General features: G+C 39.2%; 1 protein-coding gene and 1 long non-coding RNA gene across 7 annotated transcripts in view; one reads left to right on the forward strand and one right to left on the reverse strand.

Moving 5' to 3' along the window:
* The window catches only part of TECRL (trans-2,3-enoyl-CoA reductase like), a 69,712-nt gene extending 56,938 nt beyond the window's left edge, over nucleotides 1-12,774 (forward strand). For 3 of the 6 annotated variants that reach the window (XM_042049881.1, XM_042049879.1, XM_042049880.1), the window contains exons 6-12: nucleotides 1,326-1,431; nucleotides 2,526-2,598; nucleotides 4,328-4,371; nucleotides 7,934-7,991; nucleotides 9,567-9,652; nucleotides 10,083-10,128; nucleotides 11,028-12,774. In XM_042049881.1, the coding sequence (XP_041905815.1) occupies nucleotides 1,326-1,431; nucleotides 2,526-2,598; nucleotides 4,328-4,371; nucleotides 7,934-7,991; nucleotides 9,567-9,652; nucleotides 10,083-10,128; nucleotides 11,028-11,155 (541 nt within the window). In that variant the 3' untranslated portion in view covers nucleotides 11,156-12,774. Of the gene's footprint in view, nucleotides 1-1,325; nucleotides 1,432-2,525; nucleotides 2,599-4,327; nucleotides 4,372-7,933; nucleotides 7,992-9,566; nucleotides 9,685-10,082; nucleotides 10,129-11,027 lie in introns of all 6 variants that reach the window. The other 3 variants (XM_042049882.1, XM_042049883.1, XM_042049884.1) reach the window with 3 other exon arrangements.
* The window catches only part of LOC121674976, a 65,678-nt gene that overhangs the window by 6,468 nt on the left and 37,788 nt on the right, over nucleotides 1-21,422 (reverse strand). The window contains exon 2 of the long non-coding RNA XR_006019913.1: nucleotides 1,286-1,413. This is a non-coding gene — a long non-coding RNA (uncharacterized LOC121674976). The remainder of the gene's footprint in view (nucleotides 1-1,285; nucleotides 1,414-21,422) is intronic.

The raw sequence follows: 21,422 nt of genomic DNA on the forward strand, positions 1-21,422 counted from the left end.
TTCCACACTGTGATTGCAGAATCAGGGGAACTGGTATACAGCAGAGAAATACAGTGAGTAATAATGCCATTTATAGATGGAGAAACAGGCACTTGGAGAGACATTAGGGGAGTTAGTGGAGCTGGGAATGAGAATACAAAGCAATTGAATGCAAATCCAGAGCTGCAAGATGCTTGTCTTCCTTCTCTTGTGCATATGCTTGAAAGGAGAGCATTTCTGGCAGCACCTGCAGAAGAACCTGCAATACCTTTACCTTCTTTTACATGGGCAAGGGTTGTGCAGAATCCTGCCAGTGGCCACTCCTTAATGGGTTCATCTGAGGTCCCCATCCTAAGCAAAATTAATTTAGAAATTTCCAGCAAAGCTGGAAGTTTGCTCCAAGCTTTGGATTAGTCGTTAATTGTTTGAAATTTTCTTAGCTCAACTCTCTCTGGTTTAATTACTTTGAAATTGTTTAATCTTTGACTTTAGCTACCGTACATGATGCATAATAAAATTATTTGAGATTTCACATGCTGAAAACCACTTTTCATTTATGTCTTATAATTGATTTGCAGCAAGATGGGCTATGGTAGTACGGTAAATGTAACCAAGATAAAATGCCATCAGGAATCACTCCTGACATTTGTTTCTGAAACTCAATCACTATGAGCTGCAACTCATTCTCGGAAGCAAATCAGCAATGCCTGTTATTGTTTCATAATCTTCCTCAAAAGAGAATCAATATAATAGTTTCTACCACAATTACCTCATTTCTTTATAACAGGCAACAAAAAAGCCATCAGAATGGATTAATTTAAGAACAAAATCTCATTTTGCATCCACAAGGAAATGAAACACAAACTACCCCCATGCAGCTACTTGAGTTGGCAAAGGACAAGGAAACCATTCAGAAGATATTCAGAATGTTTTTAAATGTCAGACACATCCTACAGGAGCATTAAGGTGGCCTTAAACGTGGAAGAGGTCTTTTGGAAGAGTGCGTCAGACGCCTGGCTGTATACACATCTGTCCTGTCTAAATGTTTTGTCAGGACTATGTATCACATTCAGAGCTCGAGGAGCTCTTTTTATTTCAAGGCTAGTAAAAATAAGCTGCTTCCCTGCAAAATGCAAACAACTTTGTATAACACTGAAAATGATTCGATTAATCTTTGGTTCCAGATGCTTCAATTAAGACAATATCTTAAATCCCACAATTTTAATGTGACTGCAGTTTTGGAATATTAGTTCTTATTCCTTTCATGATATTAACTGTGAGGTAATAAAAAAAATCTTTCACTTACCTTAATTTCTTTTTTTTTTTTTTCTCCCTCTCCCTTCCAGCTTGGCCTGTTTCTGTCACTGTTTACACTACATCAGACATCTTCTGGAGACGTTATTTGTTCACAAGTTTTCGGAAGGGCACACTCCTCTGAAAAATATGATAAAGGTGACAATATGTTTATCATCTTGTGTAAGAGAGAATATCCTCATATCAAAGCAGTCCTTGGAAGAAGATAGGGAAATAAAAATTAATTTATTTTGTAGCTCCAGGAATTATGTTTAGTGAAAATACAGATACAGGAGGGATTTCAGGACCATGTCCCCAAGGACATAAATTGAAATCAATGTCCATTTTAGCTCCTGCATGTAAATGTCCACTTTGACTCATACACCCAAGGGGCTGATTGTCATGTCCAGGATATTTTTCAGACTGAATGGTATTTTATGATGATGGCTGTTGCTGCAACATCTAGCAGTGTTGACAGAAGTCATACACTGCTTCCTTGGTGCAACATAAATACAGAGCAAGAGACAGGCCTTGTGCTAGGAAGTGAAAATCAAATTACAAGTAGGAAAAAAAAATTTCTCCTTCTACAGATGGAAGCCTCAGGCAGGAAGATACTGAACTGGCCAGGTCTTCTCTCTTCCAAAGCCTCCTGAATTTCAACTGTGTGTCATTACTCATAGGCTTTCCTTTCTTTTATTTCACACACTGTACCTTGGCCATTTTGTATAACCCCTCCACCCCATATGGTGTGATGTAAAGACCCTCCCTTTAAATATTTTGGAATACATTTAGGATTTTGGTGAAGGAGATTAACACATGGCCTTGATAGGGAGCTTCACTTTTACTCTCCCTTGTTTTGTCTGGTTTAGCGTTCTGTTTGTCTTGGTTGGGAATGCTGAATTTCAGGTACAGTAACAGCTCAGGTGTGTTAACCAGCCCTAGGCTTTTAACAGCACAACACAAAGAAACGTAATCTTTAGCAGTAGAATCAAAGAAGAAGAAAACTAGTGCCAATTCCTACAACAGGCATGAAACACATTCCACACAATAAAAAAAAAAAATCCACGCTGTGTACCTAATTTTTTTTTACTTGCTTCATAGCATCTTAGAAAGATAGATATTCTGAGACTCACAAAGCAACTGCAGAGTCTTTTGGTGGTCACCCGGGTTTTGGCTTGGCAGAATTTATACTTATGAAGTTACAGTTTGTACTTCCTTGTTGCCCTTTCAAAAAAATTATCTGTCTGTTCCAGGGCTGTGCCTTTTACTGGGGATTCACATCCTGGATCGCATACTACATCAACCACCCGCGGTACACGCCACCATGTAGGTATGGGTAGGACACAAAGATAACAAACTCGGCTTGAAAAAGTCTTTGCCATGTAACCTGAAGTTCTCCAGAATCAAGAGACTGCTCCCACATTAGATTATATGACTAATCTCTCCAGAAATTAATCTTTGCTCCCTGTCAGAATGAAGGTGGCTGTGTTGGAAGCACCTCTGCTTTGTGCCACTGAATGTTTGTGCCTGTCCAGCAATGGTCAATCGCTGTCCAATTTGGACAACTAGAGAAAACACAAAGATCAATGTATTTTGCTCATCTTCACAAGGTTTGTATTAAAGAATGCAGGGGAGAACTAGAGCAGGTTGCATTTTCTTGGAGGAGATATTTATTTGCTAAAGATACATCCTTTTCATGTAAATTAAGGTTTTTCTTTTTTTTTCCCCCTGAGAAAAACCAGTAAAAATCCATCACATACTGCTGATAACAGATTTTTTTTTTTAATTTTTAGATTTTTTATCATTTTGTTCCCTGTCCTCGTATTTTACTATTACACTGCTCTTTCTTCATTATTCTTTTCTGTTTGCTCTCTAGACTTTTGCTTCTTTTGACCATAATTGGCACAGGTTTTATTTTCTGCTACTTTACTTTCCTTGCTATACCTTAGTCTTTCTTTTCCTCTCATTTATCTATGAACTTTGGGAACAAGGCATTTGCTTTGGCATTTTTATTTACACTCAGTTAAAATGCTAAGTTTTTTCAACCAAAAATTTCTCCTACATGACACTTGCTTTTCTTTCAAAATAGCACAAAGGTTCTATTTCAAAATTATGTGATTCATTGAATGACAGTTGGATTTGGCGTGGCTTTAACAACAATGCTGCAAACAATGCAGAAACCTCCCTAGACAGTTTTTAGCAGTCTGGGCTATCAAATCAATAAGTGCAGTGTCTTTCTAGGGGAAGCTCTTTGTTCAAGACACAAAAGAGGAAGCATTCAGAAGAAATATTTCTAATTGCTTGCCACTGCCTTAAAATGCCTTTGGCACCACAGAAGAGTCCTGTGCCAGCCAGGAAAAAATAGTTCTCAAAAGTAAAGGCTTGATGAGACATGGCCAAGGCAAGTGAGGTACGTACACGTGGTTTGTGTCCCCCAGCTATGACCAAGGTTTACTTGGGAAGTGTAAACCTTTGGACATGAACATGGTAGAGCCCTGCACTGGTCTGGGACAACAGCTAAAAGGAGAGGGCAGGCAAATGGCAGGTGAAATTTGCAGATGTTAAATGTATTTCTTGTATGACTCTGAAGCAGACAGTGGCTGTGTATTAAAGCCTGACTATTGCCTCACTACTAAAATTAAAGAAGGTAATGGATAAGTTACGTATTGGGTTTTCTGCTCATGGAATTAGAAGGGTCTACGGATAAGGCTGTGATTCTTGGCCTGGTTTTGCCACTGACCTTCACTCCTCTCCTTGTCTTTTCAAGGGATTCTTCACCACCAGCTGCTTTGACAAAACACTTGAACATTTGAAGCTGGCAAATACTAAAAACAGTTGGGTGAAAACTGCCTTTAGATCAGTGGTGCAAAACTGGCATTTCTGGAGTGCTGTTGTTGTTTGTATTGTCTTCATATTGTGTGTGATAATATCCAATCTTTCTGCAGAGCCTGTCAGGAGAGAAGCATTTCTGCTCCTCAGCACTAGATTAATTTCACCCATAACAAACAATGTGCACACCGTAAAATGCAATTTATAATTTCATTCTATTTTCTAGCATTTGGCCACAAACAAGTTTCTTATGCTGCTCTTGCTTTTCTGGTACGTACAAAAATGAAGTTTTATTTATGATTATGGAAGAGGATTAACTCACAATTTAGTAAAATGCAGTAATGCTTCTGTGCATTTGTGTGTATACATACATACAAGCCCATGTCCACAGCCCTGTGTACTTTGACTAGATTTAGTACTAATCTATTAAGGTTTCTCAGTCAGGAAGTGTCCTACTAATATTTATGTACGCAGAGTTTAAACAGAGATACTGCATTTTGAGAGCCATGAGAACATCATCAGCATCATTATTACTGGTAATTGTATTAGAACACTAATATTTAGACAGACTGAAACTTGTCATTTTTAAGATACTGAAGAATTACAACCTAAGCAGACTTTGCAATAGTTCAGTGTACCCTGAATGACTTATACTCAACAGCTATTAAAATCTATATAAACAATCCCTGCCAAAATGGGATAAGCCAAAGGAAAATGCAGCTGATGAAGAATGGCTGAGACTACCCAACCTGGTGTTTGAATGAACATAATTGTACAGTGAGACAGAGGCTTCACAAGAAGCCCTCACATGGAAATATATATCCTCTCTGTCCTTTGGAACTGCTGGGTCAGTAGCCAAAACATTCTCTTTGAGAATCAGGTACAGATCAGTTTCCAGAAATATAACAGGGTAATGGGACAGTAATATGTCTAGGCTCCTTCAGACAAACACTATTCAGAAAAACATACAAAAACTCATTAGCAATATTTAAATGCTTTTGTCACAGTTTTGGCAGTGTTTGTCTCTGGGGCTGGCCACGCAGTTCTCAGCTTTTCTTGCTCTAATAAGGTATAGCAAAAATAGCAAAAATACTTTTATGAAGAAGTTCACACACTCCATGAGGCTCTAGAGCCAAAAGCGATAACCCAGTACTGCAGAGACAGGAGGTTGTGGCAGTGGTAGACAGCAGTATGCCCAGAACCTTGCTGTGTGCACCCTACCCAGGCTCAGGGGGTGTTTGAAACCAAGCAAGCTACTTGCCTGAATATTCAGTGCTACCAACAAAACTAGTCCTCATCAAAGTCTCTGCTTAGAGAGAGCCTCCTTTTCCTTTGAAACATCCTTCCCTGCATCAGTGGAACATGCCCTGCTAGAGCTTGTAGGGAAAATGCTGCAAACAAGCAAAGGGATGGGTCGTGTTGAGGATGTTTGCTGTAAAATATGTCAATGCCCTTAAGATCTGCATCAGCACCTGGTCTGGGCTCTGAATTCTTACAGCTCTTTTGAGAACTCCCTACCCATGGAAACTCAAAACCTGTCCCTTTCAGATCTTGTGCTGGCAGATTCCCAGACAATGAATTTAAAACATCAACATAAGAAATAAAATAATTTGAAGCTGTTTTCACAGGTTTCTAAAATATATGAATAAAATATTTGAAAGATTTCTCTTTTTTTACCCTCTTTTAAGTCTTGTCTTTATTACACATCCTGATTTAAGTGTACACATCTGCAGCTGCTGTAAACAACAGTACAGAGTAATTTGAAGAGTGTCTGCAGGCCCTCCTGAAAGATTCTCATGTTTAGAGAAAATAAGCTTTGCAGGGATGTTTTTCTCATAGGGTACACATGGAATATAAAGAGGGGAAACGGTGTGTAGATGTCAATATTTTATCATCATAAATAACACCAGCTTTTTCTCTGCTGTTCCCCACTGCCCCATATTTTATATATGCTAAACTATGGAGACTAGATTAAATTTAGCAGTGGTTCTCAATGTAGAACATTAACAGTCCCATTTCTAACAAGGGGCATAAAATTTAATCACAGCAGAATGCAGCTGCAGAGTCAAAGGTAAGCCAATAAAATCCCTGCAGAAATGCCCTTTGCTTGTTTTACTTAGAATCAGTAGGGGTTAATTATGTATATGTGTGAACATCTCTTGCTCCACAATAGTATGGGCATCTCCTTAGGTATAGTGTTTCACAAAACCACTTGTAACCACAAAATTTTTTCTTTAACATAATAGCAATCAGAAAAACAAATCACGTTCCCAGCTCATTATTGGAAGTATGTAAATCAAAATTACGTCCATTGCTATGGTTAGAGTTAAAGCTTCTGATAGGGTATTTTAAAATAGAATTTCATTTTCTGGCTATTTAGTGTTTTACATCTGGTATTTATGATAGAGGATGGTCAGTTATTTGGAATTAGAAAAATTTAAAAGGACAGCAGGACTTGAACCATAACTACCTAGCCATGCAGAATAACAGCCAATTACAGGTCTATTTACTAATAGACCCGATCTAAACCTTCCAAACAAACCCAACAAAAATCTCTGCCAAAAAGGGGAAAATTCTTCAGCAAGGCTAACTACAATGTTCCTTCAGATATTAGCATGTTTCAATATAAAATGAAGTCACATATTTCTTTCAATTAGTTTTAGCAAAAATTTGTTATGGATGACTTTCAGAATTAACTTAAAAATGACAATTGAAGTTCTTTTTTTGTATTAATTTTGTGACTTCACACTTTTAACATCTTTAGGCTTTAACATTTTCCTTTAAATTTTAATTTCTTAAACTTTTTCAAGCCTTACAAAATTTAGAACAACAAATGCTGTAAGAAAATGCAACTTTTTAACTCTGCATTTTTGCAGTTTGAGAGGACAAATCAGTCTTCAAACACGGAAATGAATAAAAAATTCAATTCAGCCTGAGCTTGAACTGTATACAGCATCTTGGTTTTCTTCACAGAGTAGGGGAAAAATGAAAACCATAAAATTACGTAATGGTGATGACAGGTCTTCTTCTTCAGGAATATAAAATAATTTTCCTACCAGTTCCCACTTTAAATATGGGTAAATATTGATTTTGATTATTTAGTAGTTGTAGCTGATGAAGTACTGAAAGCCCCAAGCAAATCTGAAATCAACAGGGAGACATGGTACCTCTCCCAAAGGTTCGAAACACCTAAATGTTGGAGACCAGCGCTGAGAGGTTGGTCACAGCTGGAAACAGAATAACCAGAGAGTTGCAGAAACAGGAATAGTACTGGCTCCCTTCCTTTATCAATCCCCAACTACTATCCATTCAACCAGCCTGCCTTTTGGAGAACTGCTGGTTTTTTTATTCACCTTATTTTTCCTTCCTGTTTTGCTCAACACCTTTGAAAGTGTGTGTAGGAAAAGGTTAGAGACATTAACTCGTGACATCTTTACAAAACCAGAGGTCAGCTTTCCACCTTCTTCTTTGCAGCTTGGATTAAAGCCAGAAGAGATCAAGAAGAGCATCTTGCTGAATTCCTTAGAGCCAGGGAGTCTGTCTGATCTCCCCAGGGCCAAACATTGCACATGCTGGGCATGGGAACCCCACTGAAGGCCTGGCTGCATGGAGCTCTACGGAGCTGTGCCAGGGGCTTTCATGCCAGGCTGCACCCACCGTGTTCACTGGACACTTGTGTGTGTGTGACTGTGATCACAGGCTATTTTCTGGAGTACATATTTCCTGGATACAGAGGCTGAGTTGTAATGGGGAGGGTTCTGGTTATGCAGTGCAACACAATTACCACACTTTTTAGGCATACAACTGAAAATATGTTTTTAATGTCTTGCAGATGTGTGAAGCTGGAAATCACTTTATCAATGTAGCTTTAGCTCACCAAACCAATTCAGGTCTGTCTTTGTTTCCTGTTTGTCTAAGACTGAAGTGTACTTAACCTATCCATCTTCTGCTGCTGTACAGTAATTTATGTACCTATATCCACCAAAAAAAGAAAGATGAAGTAGGTATCATGCCATTGGTCTAACAACTTCAAAATAAATGGGATGAGAAGGAAACATTAGCAACACTGTTATTGTTTCAAAGCTTATAACAAATTTATCCTAATTAGACACAACTGCAATTTAAATCTGGATTTAAACTCAGAAGTCCTTTAAAGCATGCTGGTGACTGACAGCAGCATGTTGCATTTTAAATAAGTCTCAAGAACTTCTAAACTATATTGCAGAGTCTTTAGACACATTCATCTCAGGCAAAAATACACATGCATATATTCAAATACTCAGACTCATGAATACTTGCACGGGCATCAATGTAAATGTATGCTCTTCACAGGCTGGGTTTTCAGCATTTTTGTGTCATGAGATTAAAAGTTATACAATCTATACCAGAAAGTAAAGTATGTTTTCAGACACTAATAGTGTAATTTCCCCACTGGAACACCCTATTCAAGAAAATACCACAGTACTATTAACTTCACACACAGGAGTCAGTTTCTGCTCTTGAAGGTTTTTATGCACTGTGGTTAGGAAACTGCTTATATTATTTCTTGCAAGGGGCCTAATTCAGATTAAAAGCAGCAAGAGCCAAAAAATTGATTTAAGTTCTCAGTGTCTACAAGTATTAAAGATAGCATTGTTGCCAGAACTTAAAAATTAGGTGGTGCTCATTAATAATTGATAATTTCTGCAATTCTTTTTGTACTTCTTGGAAAGGATAATGAATGTCCTTGATTAGAAATCACTTTTACTCTGAGATATTTCCTAACATAAAATCTTTTAATTCCAACTCCAGAATAAAAGGATTATTTTTACCTATTCTCTCTTAATCCTTCACCAGTCCAAGCAGGGAGGAAAGGGGAAAAAACCTACCAAATAAAAAAAGCCACATCAAAACTAATCAAGCAAAAAACCCCAACCAACCCCACATGTTTGTGAGGCCACTGAATTTGTATTTGATATTAAATATCTAAAATACAAAATTTACACTGATGCCTTTGGTGTGAGCATTATCAGTGGCTGTAGAGAGGCATCCTGTTAGCTCTGGAGTTGTTTTCCTATTCTACCAGAGATAAAGGGTGAGGATGTGGGAGCCAACAGATTCATGTTACTGAGTCAGAATAAGATACAGCTGCATCCCCCACATCCCAGTGGGTGCCCTGAGTACTCGCCTGTTGACTAGCCCACACTGAACTAGTCTCCCTCTTCTGAACAGAAGTTGCATCCTTTGGACACACCAGACCTTGTAAAAACTGATATAAGGCTTGCTGAGCAGCATTCTCACTGGGATAGGTACAGCTTTTGCTACCTCAAAAGATTTCACTGAAACTTTTCTAACAGGTTGTGCTCTGAGAGCGTTGGCCCAAGGGATTGCTGTTACATAGGCAGGCTGTGATAAGGCTCACTTTCCCTCTCCCTGTACTGAAACTGGTTCTGATTTTCCCCACCCTTTTTTTTCCCTTTCACAAGGAAATAGAACCTGTTTTCCAAGTCCAACCTACAACCCCTTCACGTGGCTCTTCCTGCTGGTATCCTGTCCCAACTATACATATGAGGTACATGACTTTCTTCTGCTTATATGCAAAGGGTAGGTGGTCGCTGTTTCAGCCTTTGCAGAAAATCTGCAACACCTCCATGCAGTTTCCTCTGCACATCAATCCTTGTGGTTCCTATGTCAGAGTCTCCTTGTTCCCACATAAGCTTTTCCACCAGACCCTTCTCTTTCCTCACATCATTATCCCATGGACTCTTCTCTATATTTCCCTTCACTGCAGTCTCCCCAGTGATCTAAATATTTACCACCCATCTCTTCATCCCATCCAGCACACTATTTGACCATCTTGAAAAACCAAATGAGTTTGATTTCTTACTATTTTTCTTCTCCCATTTCCAGTACACACTGTTTTTCCAGGGGAAGCTTTTGAAAACTTGCCATTTTGCTTTACATAAAATATAAAACTAACAGTGCCTTTTTCTTTGCAACAGGCCGGGTCTTGGATTAGTTTCACAGTGATGACACAAACTCTGCCAGGTAAGTTTGTAGCAGAATGAAGACAGCATTTAAAGTGTCGTTTGTGGAAGTGAATTCTGGACATTTAAAATTTACCAAAGAAGTCTATAGCATATGAAATATTGCCATCAGATTTGCTGAGATAAATGTATAAACCTTCAAAATGCTCGTAAGAGCAGCCTGCCTAGTAGCTTTTGTGACTCTTGCTTTCCTGCATCCTTAGAGACCTAAACACTCCCAAAAATATGGTCCCTGGGACTCTGGAGCTCTCCAAAACATTAACTTTTTAATTAGTTTTCTATTTCAAAATAGAAACTTATAAAACTACTTGTAAGAAGTAGCCCCACGTGGTTTACAAATGAAAAAGAAACTAATTTCAAAAGTGGGTTAAACTGCATCATGGAAAAATTAAACTGAAATTTTGTTTGAAAAGATGAAACATTTTTGTTCTTTAGGTTTCGGTATGGAAATGATCTGAAAGTTTGGGGACAATGTAGGGCTGTTCCTACAATAGCAGGAGCAGCAACATATGCAGCACACTCATCCTTGCTGTAATTGTCTCAGCGATAACTTGACCGGATGCCAAATGAATGCTTCTGATTAACTACCTCATTTTAAGGAAGAAAGGATAATGAATTTTCAAAATGCAAATGCAGTAAAATTATCCTCCATTTTGTGCCACTCAGCCTGAAGGGAGAGGTACCCAAGATCCACTTACTGGCTCCCGACAGCCACAGCAGGGTCCTGGGAAGTCTTTTAGTTGCTGGGTTTTTTGAGACCTCGCTGCCAGGCAGCTGAACCAGGCAGCTACTGCCTACTTGCTTTAGGGCCAAGCATTGCCATAAACCCCATTGTATTTACAGGGACAGGCACTGAAAGAACACACATGATCCTTTTCTTTAAATCTTTTTCCTTGCTAGTTGGCATCTTTGCTTTCCTGATGGTCATCCAGATGTCTCTATGGGCCCAAAAGAAACACAAGCTTTATCTGAAAAGATTTTATCCAGAAGTGCGGAGAAAAGCAGCTATGATTCCTATCATCTTCTGAGATCGTCACAAGAGTTGGAGCCTAAGTGTACACTTCAAGAGCCAGCTCAGAGTAAATGAGCCATTTCATTCAGGAACCAAGTGGATCAGAGGAAAAAACTACTGGATATCTTTTTCAGAAAATTAACAGTTCAAGATGAAGAGGTTTTAATTAAGTGCAAAAATTTAGCTCTTGAATTCTTGGTTCCTGCTAAAAGATAGGATTTAATTAGATTTCCTGTAATGGAGCTAATTGAAAAGGGACAAGAAAATTGAATGTTAGATATTTACCTGGTGTAAATGGGCACAGATGCTGCTAAAATTAATGAACACAACTCATCTGCATGCATTCAGGTATGGTAATTTTAAGGTTCAGCGTTAGATGTTGAGGACAGTCTTGGATTTTTGCATCAGAAGATGTTTCACAGCCTTATTTTTATTAAACTGCACAGAAAAAGCACATTCTGCCTCAGCTCCTCTAAAGCATCACATCAAAAGATGACCGCTATGCTGTAAACACTGTTTAGTCTAGCTTCACAAAGTTTTTCTTTCTTTTTTTTTTAAATCAAATCTCATAGCAACTTGTTCAATACAAATTGGCTTAAATTATTCACTGCAGAGAGGACTGGCTTTCTTTTATTTTCAGGAAGGCAGCTCAGCCCCATGATCTCAGAGAGGACCGTTTTTGACCTCTTCCCATCTTGTAAATAATTTGAGGCAGAACCTTGGGTACATCATTGAAGCCCACTTCCCTTTCTCACATTGAACAGTCTAGAAATAGCAGAAGACCTTCTGCACTAACAAACATGTTAAGATCCCCTTGTTCAGTGCCTGTCTGTATCCAGACACCATTCCCCTTACTTGTATGAAGCACTGTGAAAGCCTTGGGGACAAGGTGAAGCAGAGTACGGCTCGTTATTGAACAGGAAAGAGACGCCAAATGCATTTCAGTCCATATCTGAACTGCCTCAGATGGACCCTGCTGACAGGCTTCAGCTCCCCTTCAGTTTGGCCAGGCTCTACTTGCCACTTTGCTTTCCAGGATATTATTTTTTAAGGGATTCTCTGGGCTTGTTATTCAAGTCCTGAAAACACTGAGTAGCTCCATTTGCAGATCAGTGGCACCCATGCCATGCAGGAGCACAGTTTTAGTTACGCAAAGGAACCAGAACTGCTTCAGCAGGTATTAGGATATGAAGAGTTAGGGCATCGAGTCCAGCTTTCATTCTGTTTCTGCTGCACATTTATCAATATCTTTTGGTTCCCTTAGGCTGGTGAAAAAAATCTTGCCTAAAGAATTTTATAGTCATTAGAGAAACCCTGGAGTATACAAGCAAGGAAGGAAGTTTGTCTCCTAAAGGTGCTGTTATGTTTGCACCAGCCCAAGTGTTCTAAGAAAGTTAATTTGCCCAGTAAATTGTATTCATATCCCTCTTCTAACGTCTAACTTGCAGCACTTATCCTATTAGTCCCTGTAACTCAATTTCATCCTTGTAAAGTAAATACATCACTTTCCATATTTTTTAAATTGTAACCTGTGAGAACCTAAAATTTTTATTCCTCTCAATGGAAAACCCTAATCAAAGTGAATACCCAATTCTCTAACCCAGCCTGCTAATAAAGATCTATTTTTGAAAAATTGTTTTCTATACTCTTTAATTGAATACTTAACCACAATATTTTTGAAACTTTTTTTTTCCAGACAATGTTAGATGTGTGAGTCAAGGCTGTTGTCTGTTTTTTTAAATCCAGCTACTGAGATTCTTTTCCTTTCACGTTTATTAAATTTATTAAATGTCTTATTTCAGCAATCTTAAAGTTTTAAAATAGTCCATGTAGGAGAGTAACTTATTAAAATTAATTACTTATCTATTAATGTTTTGATTGTAATGGCTGCAGCTTTAAGTCTGTTCAAGGCATGTTTCCAGTGTGATGCCAATTGCTGGGAACATGGTTCCTATGCAACAGTTAGCTTAGGTGAAGGAAGTATTTCAGGAATTTTTTACCTCACTGTTAGTTGGTTATTCAGTACCTGGGGTGAGGATGAGGAGAATTTTGGCTCCTGAAGTAAATGACTGAAATTCTAAAGTAAGGTAAAAAGTAAAGTAAAGGGTGAGAGCAAACACTAAGTAAGAACAAATGAAGATACATTGCAGAAGGCTGTCTCAGATAAACATGATAGATATTTTGAGATTCACCAGTGGGATATTGATGAGCTAAAACTGCTCTGAGCAGTGTTAAATGGCTTCACGAACAGCAGTAAATCTAACTTCCTGCACCTTTATGGATCTCTCTATATTACACATTCTCCTCTGATTTTCAGGGCAAGTTCCATGCAATTAGAAAAGGTAAGTTAACTTCCTGGAATGGTTGGAATGTTCTGCTTCAAAACAAAAAGTTTATAAAAATCACCAGTCTTTGTTTTGATAAACATTTCAGAGGCCTTGCTTATAGGATACTGAAAAACCCAAACAAAGAAACCCACCCAGTTAAAAAAAAAGTATTACTATATGAATGTTGCTTCCAACAGTGATTTTAGTCCTCAAGTACCATGCACATTTTCAACCAAAACAGTTGTCTTCGCACAAATATTTGTCATAATTGTTCTGATCACCTGGAAAAAAATGCCCTATTAAGCTCTACATATCCAGGACTTTCTTGTACAAGGGGCTGATGAGGAAGCAGGTGGTCAACTGCAAATTCATTTGGCTGTGTTTTCTCTGAAGCGCAGACCTCACTTCTTCAGAGCCACCAGTAGAAGGAAGGCATGGGCAAGGCCACCCCACTACCAGAATCCCACCATGTTTCAAGGTCAGATGGAAAGACTCAACCTCCAAAAAGAGCCATAATAGCTCGCAGAAGCAAATAACCACATTCCTCACAAAAGGCAGGAGGCAGGAGCATTGTACAGCAGGAAAATCAAGTGGTTGAAGGCACGTTCTGGTTAGCTATGAGGAGCTGCTATAGACCCATGTATGGGGCAATTCCTGCTTAATACTTCTCAGGAGGGAAGCCATCTAAACCAAGAGACCACAAATGAAGCAAGAAACAGAGAGTAGACAACAGTTTTGTCAGGAACTGTGTAAAAATAAATCAGATGGAGTATGAGTAGATCCTTCCTGGCCTGCCAATAAGGACTATGTGAATAGCATTGCCTGTGGGACGAAAGTGTATCTTAAGATAACCAGTCCCCGGTCCACCTGGAGAGACTGCTCAACTTCCAGGTCCTTCCATGCTCACCCTGCAGCTTACAGCTGGGTTTTTGTTGGAACTCTCTGGATGGATGAGTCTCATCTGTCCCAAATTAATCCTAAAACATTGAGATTAAGGAGTCTAAAGTTAAACCTTCAGATACACATCTCTACATTTTTGTGGCTGGTTCTTGCCATAAAATGCCAACCTGGAAAAGAGCAGGCACTGGCTCAGGCCTCCTGGTGGTACAGGAAGGCGTTGTGATGGGGAACTGATGTGGCAGATGCTTCTGTACACAACTTGGCTGCCTGTATTTGGATTCCCAGTTTGAAAAAGCCCTAAAGACCCAGCCATATGTTTGTCTTATAAGATGGTTACCACATCTTTGCAGCTGACAGGACTGAAAATGATCTCTGTGATTTCATCTTTCCATAGGGAAAGTGGAGATCAAAAGGATGCTGAAAGTAGGAGAAGTGAATAAAGGCAGATGGTCATCCTTTTTTAAAGATCTTATTATCATCAAAATATCTTGTACTTTGTATTGTTTTGTATAAAGTAAGTGACTCTAAATTGGCTTTTATCACACTAGGAACTGAGATGAAACAGCCTGTTATCAAAGCAGTTCTCTGAAAGAGAGCCTGCAATGTTAACTAAATATAATATAATAAAAATCACGGAATGTGAAGACTTCTAAAGCACACTATAAGAGGAAAAAAGCTGTAGGAAGGCAAGAGACTTTATCTATTTATAGGTTTAACAAGTGCTGCTGAACTAAAAATTAATTCAAACCATAAAAAGCTTTTCAGCAAGCTAATATTTTTCACATGACGCTTTATTGGCTTTCTTTTTCTTTATTTTCCTAGGCACAAGTGTTGTCTACAAGTGATATTCCTTGTCATTAACATTCATGGAAGCTTTTGGAGAAACACACTCTATGCCTATCCCAGTGTTCAATAAATAAATGTAGATGGAGTTTTGTGCTGTCATTGAACACAGATCAGTACCTATATGAACAATATTTTTTATGAAAGGCCTGGTTTATCATAGGTGAGTGCACAGAGGCTGCTGTACAGCTACAGTTAAAGGTGATTTTCACTTCACGCATGTTTAGCACCACAGAAGAATGTTTATGTTGATGGTCTCTGCACATTGTCAGCCACCTGTGACTCGAACTTACAACTCTTTCTGCAGGTATCAGCTCCAAGAGCTGAGCTGTCCCATGCCTTTATCATGGTCCTGGTGTTTGGTTATTCATTTGTCTAGCATACCAGAGACCTCCTCTCACCCAGTTCTGCCCTGAGAACACATTTGAGAACACATTTATTTTTCCATCTTGTCCAATTGGACGAGAAGTTGTCCAGGTGAGGAGTGCCGGTCATTGTGTGACGGAAATAATCTGTGCTAAATTTCTTTGGAATGTAATAGTCAATCTAAAACCACTTTATCAAAAAAAAAAAAAAAAAAAAAAAGACAAGATAATGGGTCCTGAAATATGTGTGCTTAGGTTAAAAAAAAATCTGCCACGTATTAACACCTCCACAATACCCAGTCTTCTATCATGTACCTGCTTTTATGTAACTTCTAAAGCCTTTGAAACTTGAGGAACCAAGTATGAGGAAATCATTTATAGTTCAAAGAAATATGATAAGACTCTTCAATAATACTAATGAATTCCATATTTTAAAAAAGCAAACTTCACATCTTTTGTCAAAGAAATCTGATTGTTAGCCAGTTTTTTCCTAACACACAGTATTATTCCTGTGAAAAAGTAATATAGCTCTATAAGTGATTCCTTTCACGGTTATGAGTACCTGGCCATACTCAACAGGAAAAGGCTTTTGTTTCAAAATTGCAGATTTCCCCATTTGGGGACTCTTTTAAAGCACTACAAGACAGGCTCCAAAGAAAACATCAATCATTTTTTTGACTCTTATTCAGACTGAAAAGTTGATGAGTTTTCAGTTGACTGATGAAACTGTGACACTGAGTTACAAAAGAAACAAATATTTAAAAAGATGTCCCTCTCTGCAAGGTAAGAATAGGGAAAAAAGGGTACTTTTAATCTTTTCTATTAATATTATGAGGCCATTTCCAAGATTCAAGGGCATCTTTGCAGGAGACATTGATTAGAGATCTGGAAAGACCAGAATGTGGTTGCAGTGTGCTTTTAGGGATTAGCAGCTATGTCTTTTTTGAAAGAAATTTCAGTCTTTCTGAACTGAACTTGAGAGAAATGGATTAAAGATGACACATCTCCAATATTGTATCTAATGAAAAACAAAGCTCCTGTTCTTGAGCCAACAGGGAATTTTTGTCACGTATACACACACACTGTATTCTTCCACCCTCTGGTTTACATCATCTCTTTGCAGAGGGTGCTTTGTATTGGATTTGTATGCCTGTCATTCAAACTCTTAACTACTTACCTATCAGAGCTTTGACATACACAATTATGTCACAGGAAAATCCCTTCATTTCAAAACTCTGAGGATGCAGAATCTTTTGAACAGTTAACCAATTCCAGCCCTGTTGCCCCACATATACATTAATACTTTGCTGCCATTTTTAGATATCCTTCCAACAGCCACATGAAGCACAATGTTCAGCTATGTTCAGAGACTTGCCAAGCATCTCACCTTAATCCAGTTGCAAGCACAGAACTAAATCTTCAAGCAGTGAATTGCAATACTTGGCACTATCTGAGCCCTAACTTCAAAATGCTTTTCCTTGCTTCCTTTGCTCTTAACCTCTGAAGGGCTGGAGCTACTCAGGAACTCCTTTCTGCAAAAGCAGAAGTTTAATTCTTCCAGGTTTGCATCAGTATCTTGCTAGGAAATCATAAATTTGTAACATTAGAAACAGCAACCCTCTCACCTAGGATTGACACATCTTCTCATTCAGCAGGCCCCATCAGGTAAAAGGAAGATAGATATTGTGCTGTTACAGATACAGAGACATACTGACACAGGGCTGTGGTAATTTGAGATCTACTACTTCACCCAGGCTTCTGCTCAGGGGCTCAGTACCTTGGGCACCTCTCCCAGGAGAAGGCAGTGCAATAAAGATTTCCTGAAATCTAATAAAGGTGATCTTGATTACGGATCTAGAATTAAATAAAGAGATAATATATTTGATTATAATATTTGCTGGAAGCTGTACTTCCGAAACTTTTCCACTTGGCTTGGAAATATAAATTTTAGAGTAATTGTCACTCACAGTCATGACAGTTGTCATACATGAACTCCCTAATTAGCTTGGTCTTTGCATGTTAAGTGTTTTAATCAGTTAATTTTGGGTTACACAATTTTTAATTGAGTGTTAATGTTCACCCATCAGTCCCGGTACAAATATCAAGTTCTGTTATTAGTGTTTTCACTTGTTCAAAGCAGTTTATCTGCACCAGTTCCAGTTAAAATCTCCCAGTTAAAACTGTCCCAGTTAAAAATCCCTTTCCAACTTTAAACCACTTGTACACTGTAAGAGTTGTTTTTCTCATGTTCTCTGTATACTTTTACAAATGTTTTAAGATGTGTTGGATGAATTTTAGTATTTTTTTTAAGGGTTTCTACTTTGCACCCTAAGTCTCAGAACCAGCTCCAAACCCCAGTTTCTAACAGCCAACAGCCCGCTTTAGACCTTTAGCTGTTGGTCTGTAAGTAAGCCCCATGGCAACCTGACTCTTAATGAGGGCATGTTACCACTCTTACTCCAGATGCTACTACCCCAACCCTGACAACGACGAGCTATTGGTAGACAGAGATGATCTGTCAAAAGGGAAGCACCAATCACTTAGGACCAAAGGGGTGTGCCGTGGGTGGTCTGTGGGCGGACTGGGGCGGAGCAAAGGTACTATAAAATAGTGAGTCAGCCTCAGAGCAGGGGCTGAACACTGCAGATTTCAGAGGTTGTGGATGCCAGTGCTGGGCACCTAAGCTTTACTCCTATTTAGGAGCGTTTAATAATTTTTCTTTGACTTTTGGGTTAGCTAAAAGTCAGCCCAGCACTGCAAGTTTTCCACCAGAGGTCCAGTGCTGTTTAAGCCCAAAGATCTCTAATCCCTGCGTTCCTGGGCATACCTCTTGAGCCACTAGGATCCCAAATTTTTATATTTTTCTGATTTTTGTAATTTTTCAATTTTTCTGTTCTAATAAATTACTTTAATTTTTCTAAGAGTTGTCTCGTTCCTCACACAGTCTTGCACTGAGTAATGCAAGTTACACAGGGAATTACTGTATGACCTGCTACTGTATTACAGAATCATAGAATATGCTGAGCTGGAAGGAACCCATCAGAATCATCGAGTCCAACTCCTGGTCCTGCTCAGGACACCCCAGGAATCCCACCCTGGGCCTGATAGCCAGATCCTTAGGGCACACACAAGGCTTTGACCAAGGGTGTCAGAGTGTGTGAGCTTCGCAGAGAAGAGCTCAGCTGTCACAGATGGGAGTTAACAGTCCCCACAGACTGCCCCATTCCAGTGCTGATGGTTCTGAACCCATGATGAACCAAAGCCCATACAGCTACTTCTCCCTCTCAGAGGTCCTTTCCTAATGGCCCAGGCCCTAACAAGAAGGGTCATTGCACAAACTCTTCTTTGAACTGCTCAAGCATCACAGATGTGATAGGAGATGTGCTGTAAGTGCAAGGCCAGGATACTGGAGCCAAGTGCAAGATGTGCTTAGCCATCTAAATAAGTAGCCTACCAAACGCTTTTTCATCCTTGAGCAAGTAATTGATGTTTGCTTCTCATTCCTTAGGCAATTCTTGTCCTTCCCAGCCTGTTTCATTCAGGCATCTGAATCGCTCTCTGTGGCAGAGGACTGCCCAGACCAACAGAAGTGAGAACAGCATCCATTGCCATCAAACACTCAGAAAAATGACTGCTTTTATTTACTGGCAAACAATTCATGCAAGAGCACTAAACCTGGGCGTGTGTAAGGCAGTATGGGGCAATCTTGCCTATGGCAGTTCTGGGGCCTTGGGACTGCAGATGCTTGTGTCATTCAAAAAGAATACCTAAACAAGTAAAAGGAAACACCTTGTGTAATTACACCATCCTGCTGTAATTACACACAAATAATGCATTATAAAACCTGTGGACAAGACCCCCACTTCTCAGCAGCTCTTCAAGCAGTCACTTTTTAGATATCATTGAGCAAACAGAAATAAAATCAAATCCTTCAGCGCCCACAGACATACAGTTGACATACACAATCAATAGGCAGTTACAAAGAGAGAAAAACTGCAGGAGTTTTCTTATTACAGATAAGGAGCAGGGGGAGAAACTTTGCTTTGCACCTCCCCAACATTTTCAGCAGAGAAAATAAAATTGATTCATTGGTTACAGAGCAAGGAGATGAGCATCTCCAGCAGAAATTAAGGGCACAAAGAAGGTCACAATACATAAAATTTCAAGCAGCAGCAGACAGAGCTGGCTAAACTGACTGCCATTTTAACTGCAGTTGTTGATAAAATGGTCACATTAAGAGGCAGCTGAAGGATGGTCCAAAGGTTAAGCCAGGCAGGCTGGTAGAGAAAACATAAAAAATGTCCTCTGCCACAAGAAATGGCTGCAGGTGAGGCTTCTCCTGCTGCTTTCCTTATGGGGAGGAGAGTGGGAAACTCAGGGCAAGTAGGGGTCCTGCTGATGTCTTGATCTCAAGTAGGACTTGTCATTTGAAGTCAACAAAGGTTAGTGGCAGCAAAAGTCAGGCCTGGTATTTCTATTACTTGTAGAGCTTCTAATGATTTTCCCTGAAACGTTTTCTCTCCATTTCATTTTCCTTCATCCCCAGAGGATATACTATATGTCTTTATGTTGCAGCAAAATATTCTACAGCTGTAAGTAAAGAAAGCCATCTGTTCTTTGAAAATAGAGTGTCTCAGCTAGGATTTTTTTTTTGTTTTTTTTTTTTTCAATTAATACAACCAATCTATCAGCTTACTTGCATTTCACACACAGTTGAAATATTATGCATTTCAGCATAAGTTAGGAGGAAAAAAGTCCAATCAATCCAAAGATCACTGCTTTTCTCCCTTCTGATTTCTGATTTGCAAAAAGTGTTGAATATTTATGTTTACAATGGGAATAAAAATGTACTACTTCCCAATGTGAGCCTCCTTTCCAAATCTTCTTTTTAGGAATGAGTTGCTCAGTGTGCTTCTTTCTCTAAAACCAAGCATAATTTCCTTGCTAATTACTGTAAATTACAAGTGCAAGGGGCAGCATTCTCTTGTTTTCTGAGAAAAAACCCGTGTGGGCTGAATGCTGCAAACTGGAAAACATACTGTTCGATTTCCCCAGCAGAAACATACTCTGACTGCTCTGTACATGGGAGTTTGACAGCTTGAACTGCGAGTGAACCAAACCTGATGCTTCAGACCACTGAAAGGTTAAAAGAGCAGCAGGAAAATTCAGCTTGCTGCCAAGGGGGAACTCTGGAAAGCTCTGACCTTCTATTTAACAAATGTAGTATGGCATAAGAGTATGAGGGGGGAAAAGTCTGTGCCACAACTGACACTTATTGTACACCCAAATTTTTGCTCCCAGGGGTAACCAGGTGGTGTGATGTGTCTTGCCTGTGGGTTCAGCCCCAAGAAGCTTTCTGTAGTGTCACCAGTCTATATGGCTCCAAAACTGCCTCAGGGGAAAAGAGCTGAAGCCACCAGAGACACCAAAGTGTCCCTCTACTGGGCAAGCAAGCCTTACCACTCCAAGAGAGCTGATATCCTTGAAACTCTGCCCTGTCCCTCACATTCCTGTGCCACTGATGGCGCATTCCTCCGAAACAAAAAGTGCCCACAGTTGCAGATGGCCATTGTAATCTCCCTGAGTGGCATAAACAAAATAGATAGATGCAAGCAGACTAATGATCTACTCTAGGATGGTTGGTTATGATGCATTGGAAAGAGCAGCTGGCTGTCAGCAACGTATTTATCAGGAATTTAAAAGACAACAACAGCCATATAATCCCGAGGATTTAATGACAGAGTGGAACGAATGCTGAATAAACGCTCCTTTTGATAAACTCACAAACATTTGGGCGATGCAACAGTGATTTATATTCTTCTGGGAGAAATAAACAAATTAAGGATTT

This window comes from Corvus kubaryi, unplaced genomic scaffold, assembly GCF_017639235.1.
Source record: "Corvus kubaryi isolate FWS band 111438036 unplaced genomic scaffold, C.kubaryi_AGA036_p1.0 71, whole genome shotgun sequence".
Lineage (NCBI taxonomy): Eukaryota > Metazoa > Chordata > Aves > Passeriformes > Corvidae > Corvus > Corvus kubaryi.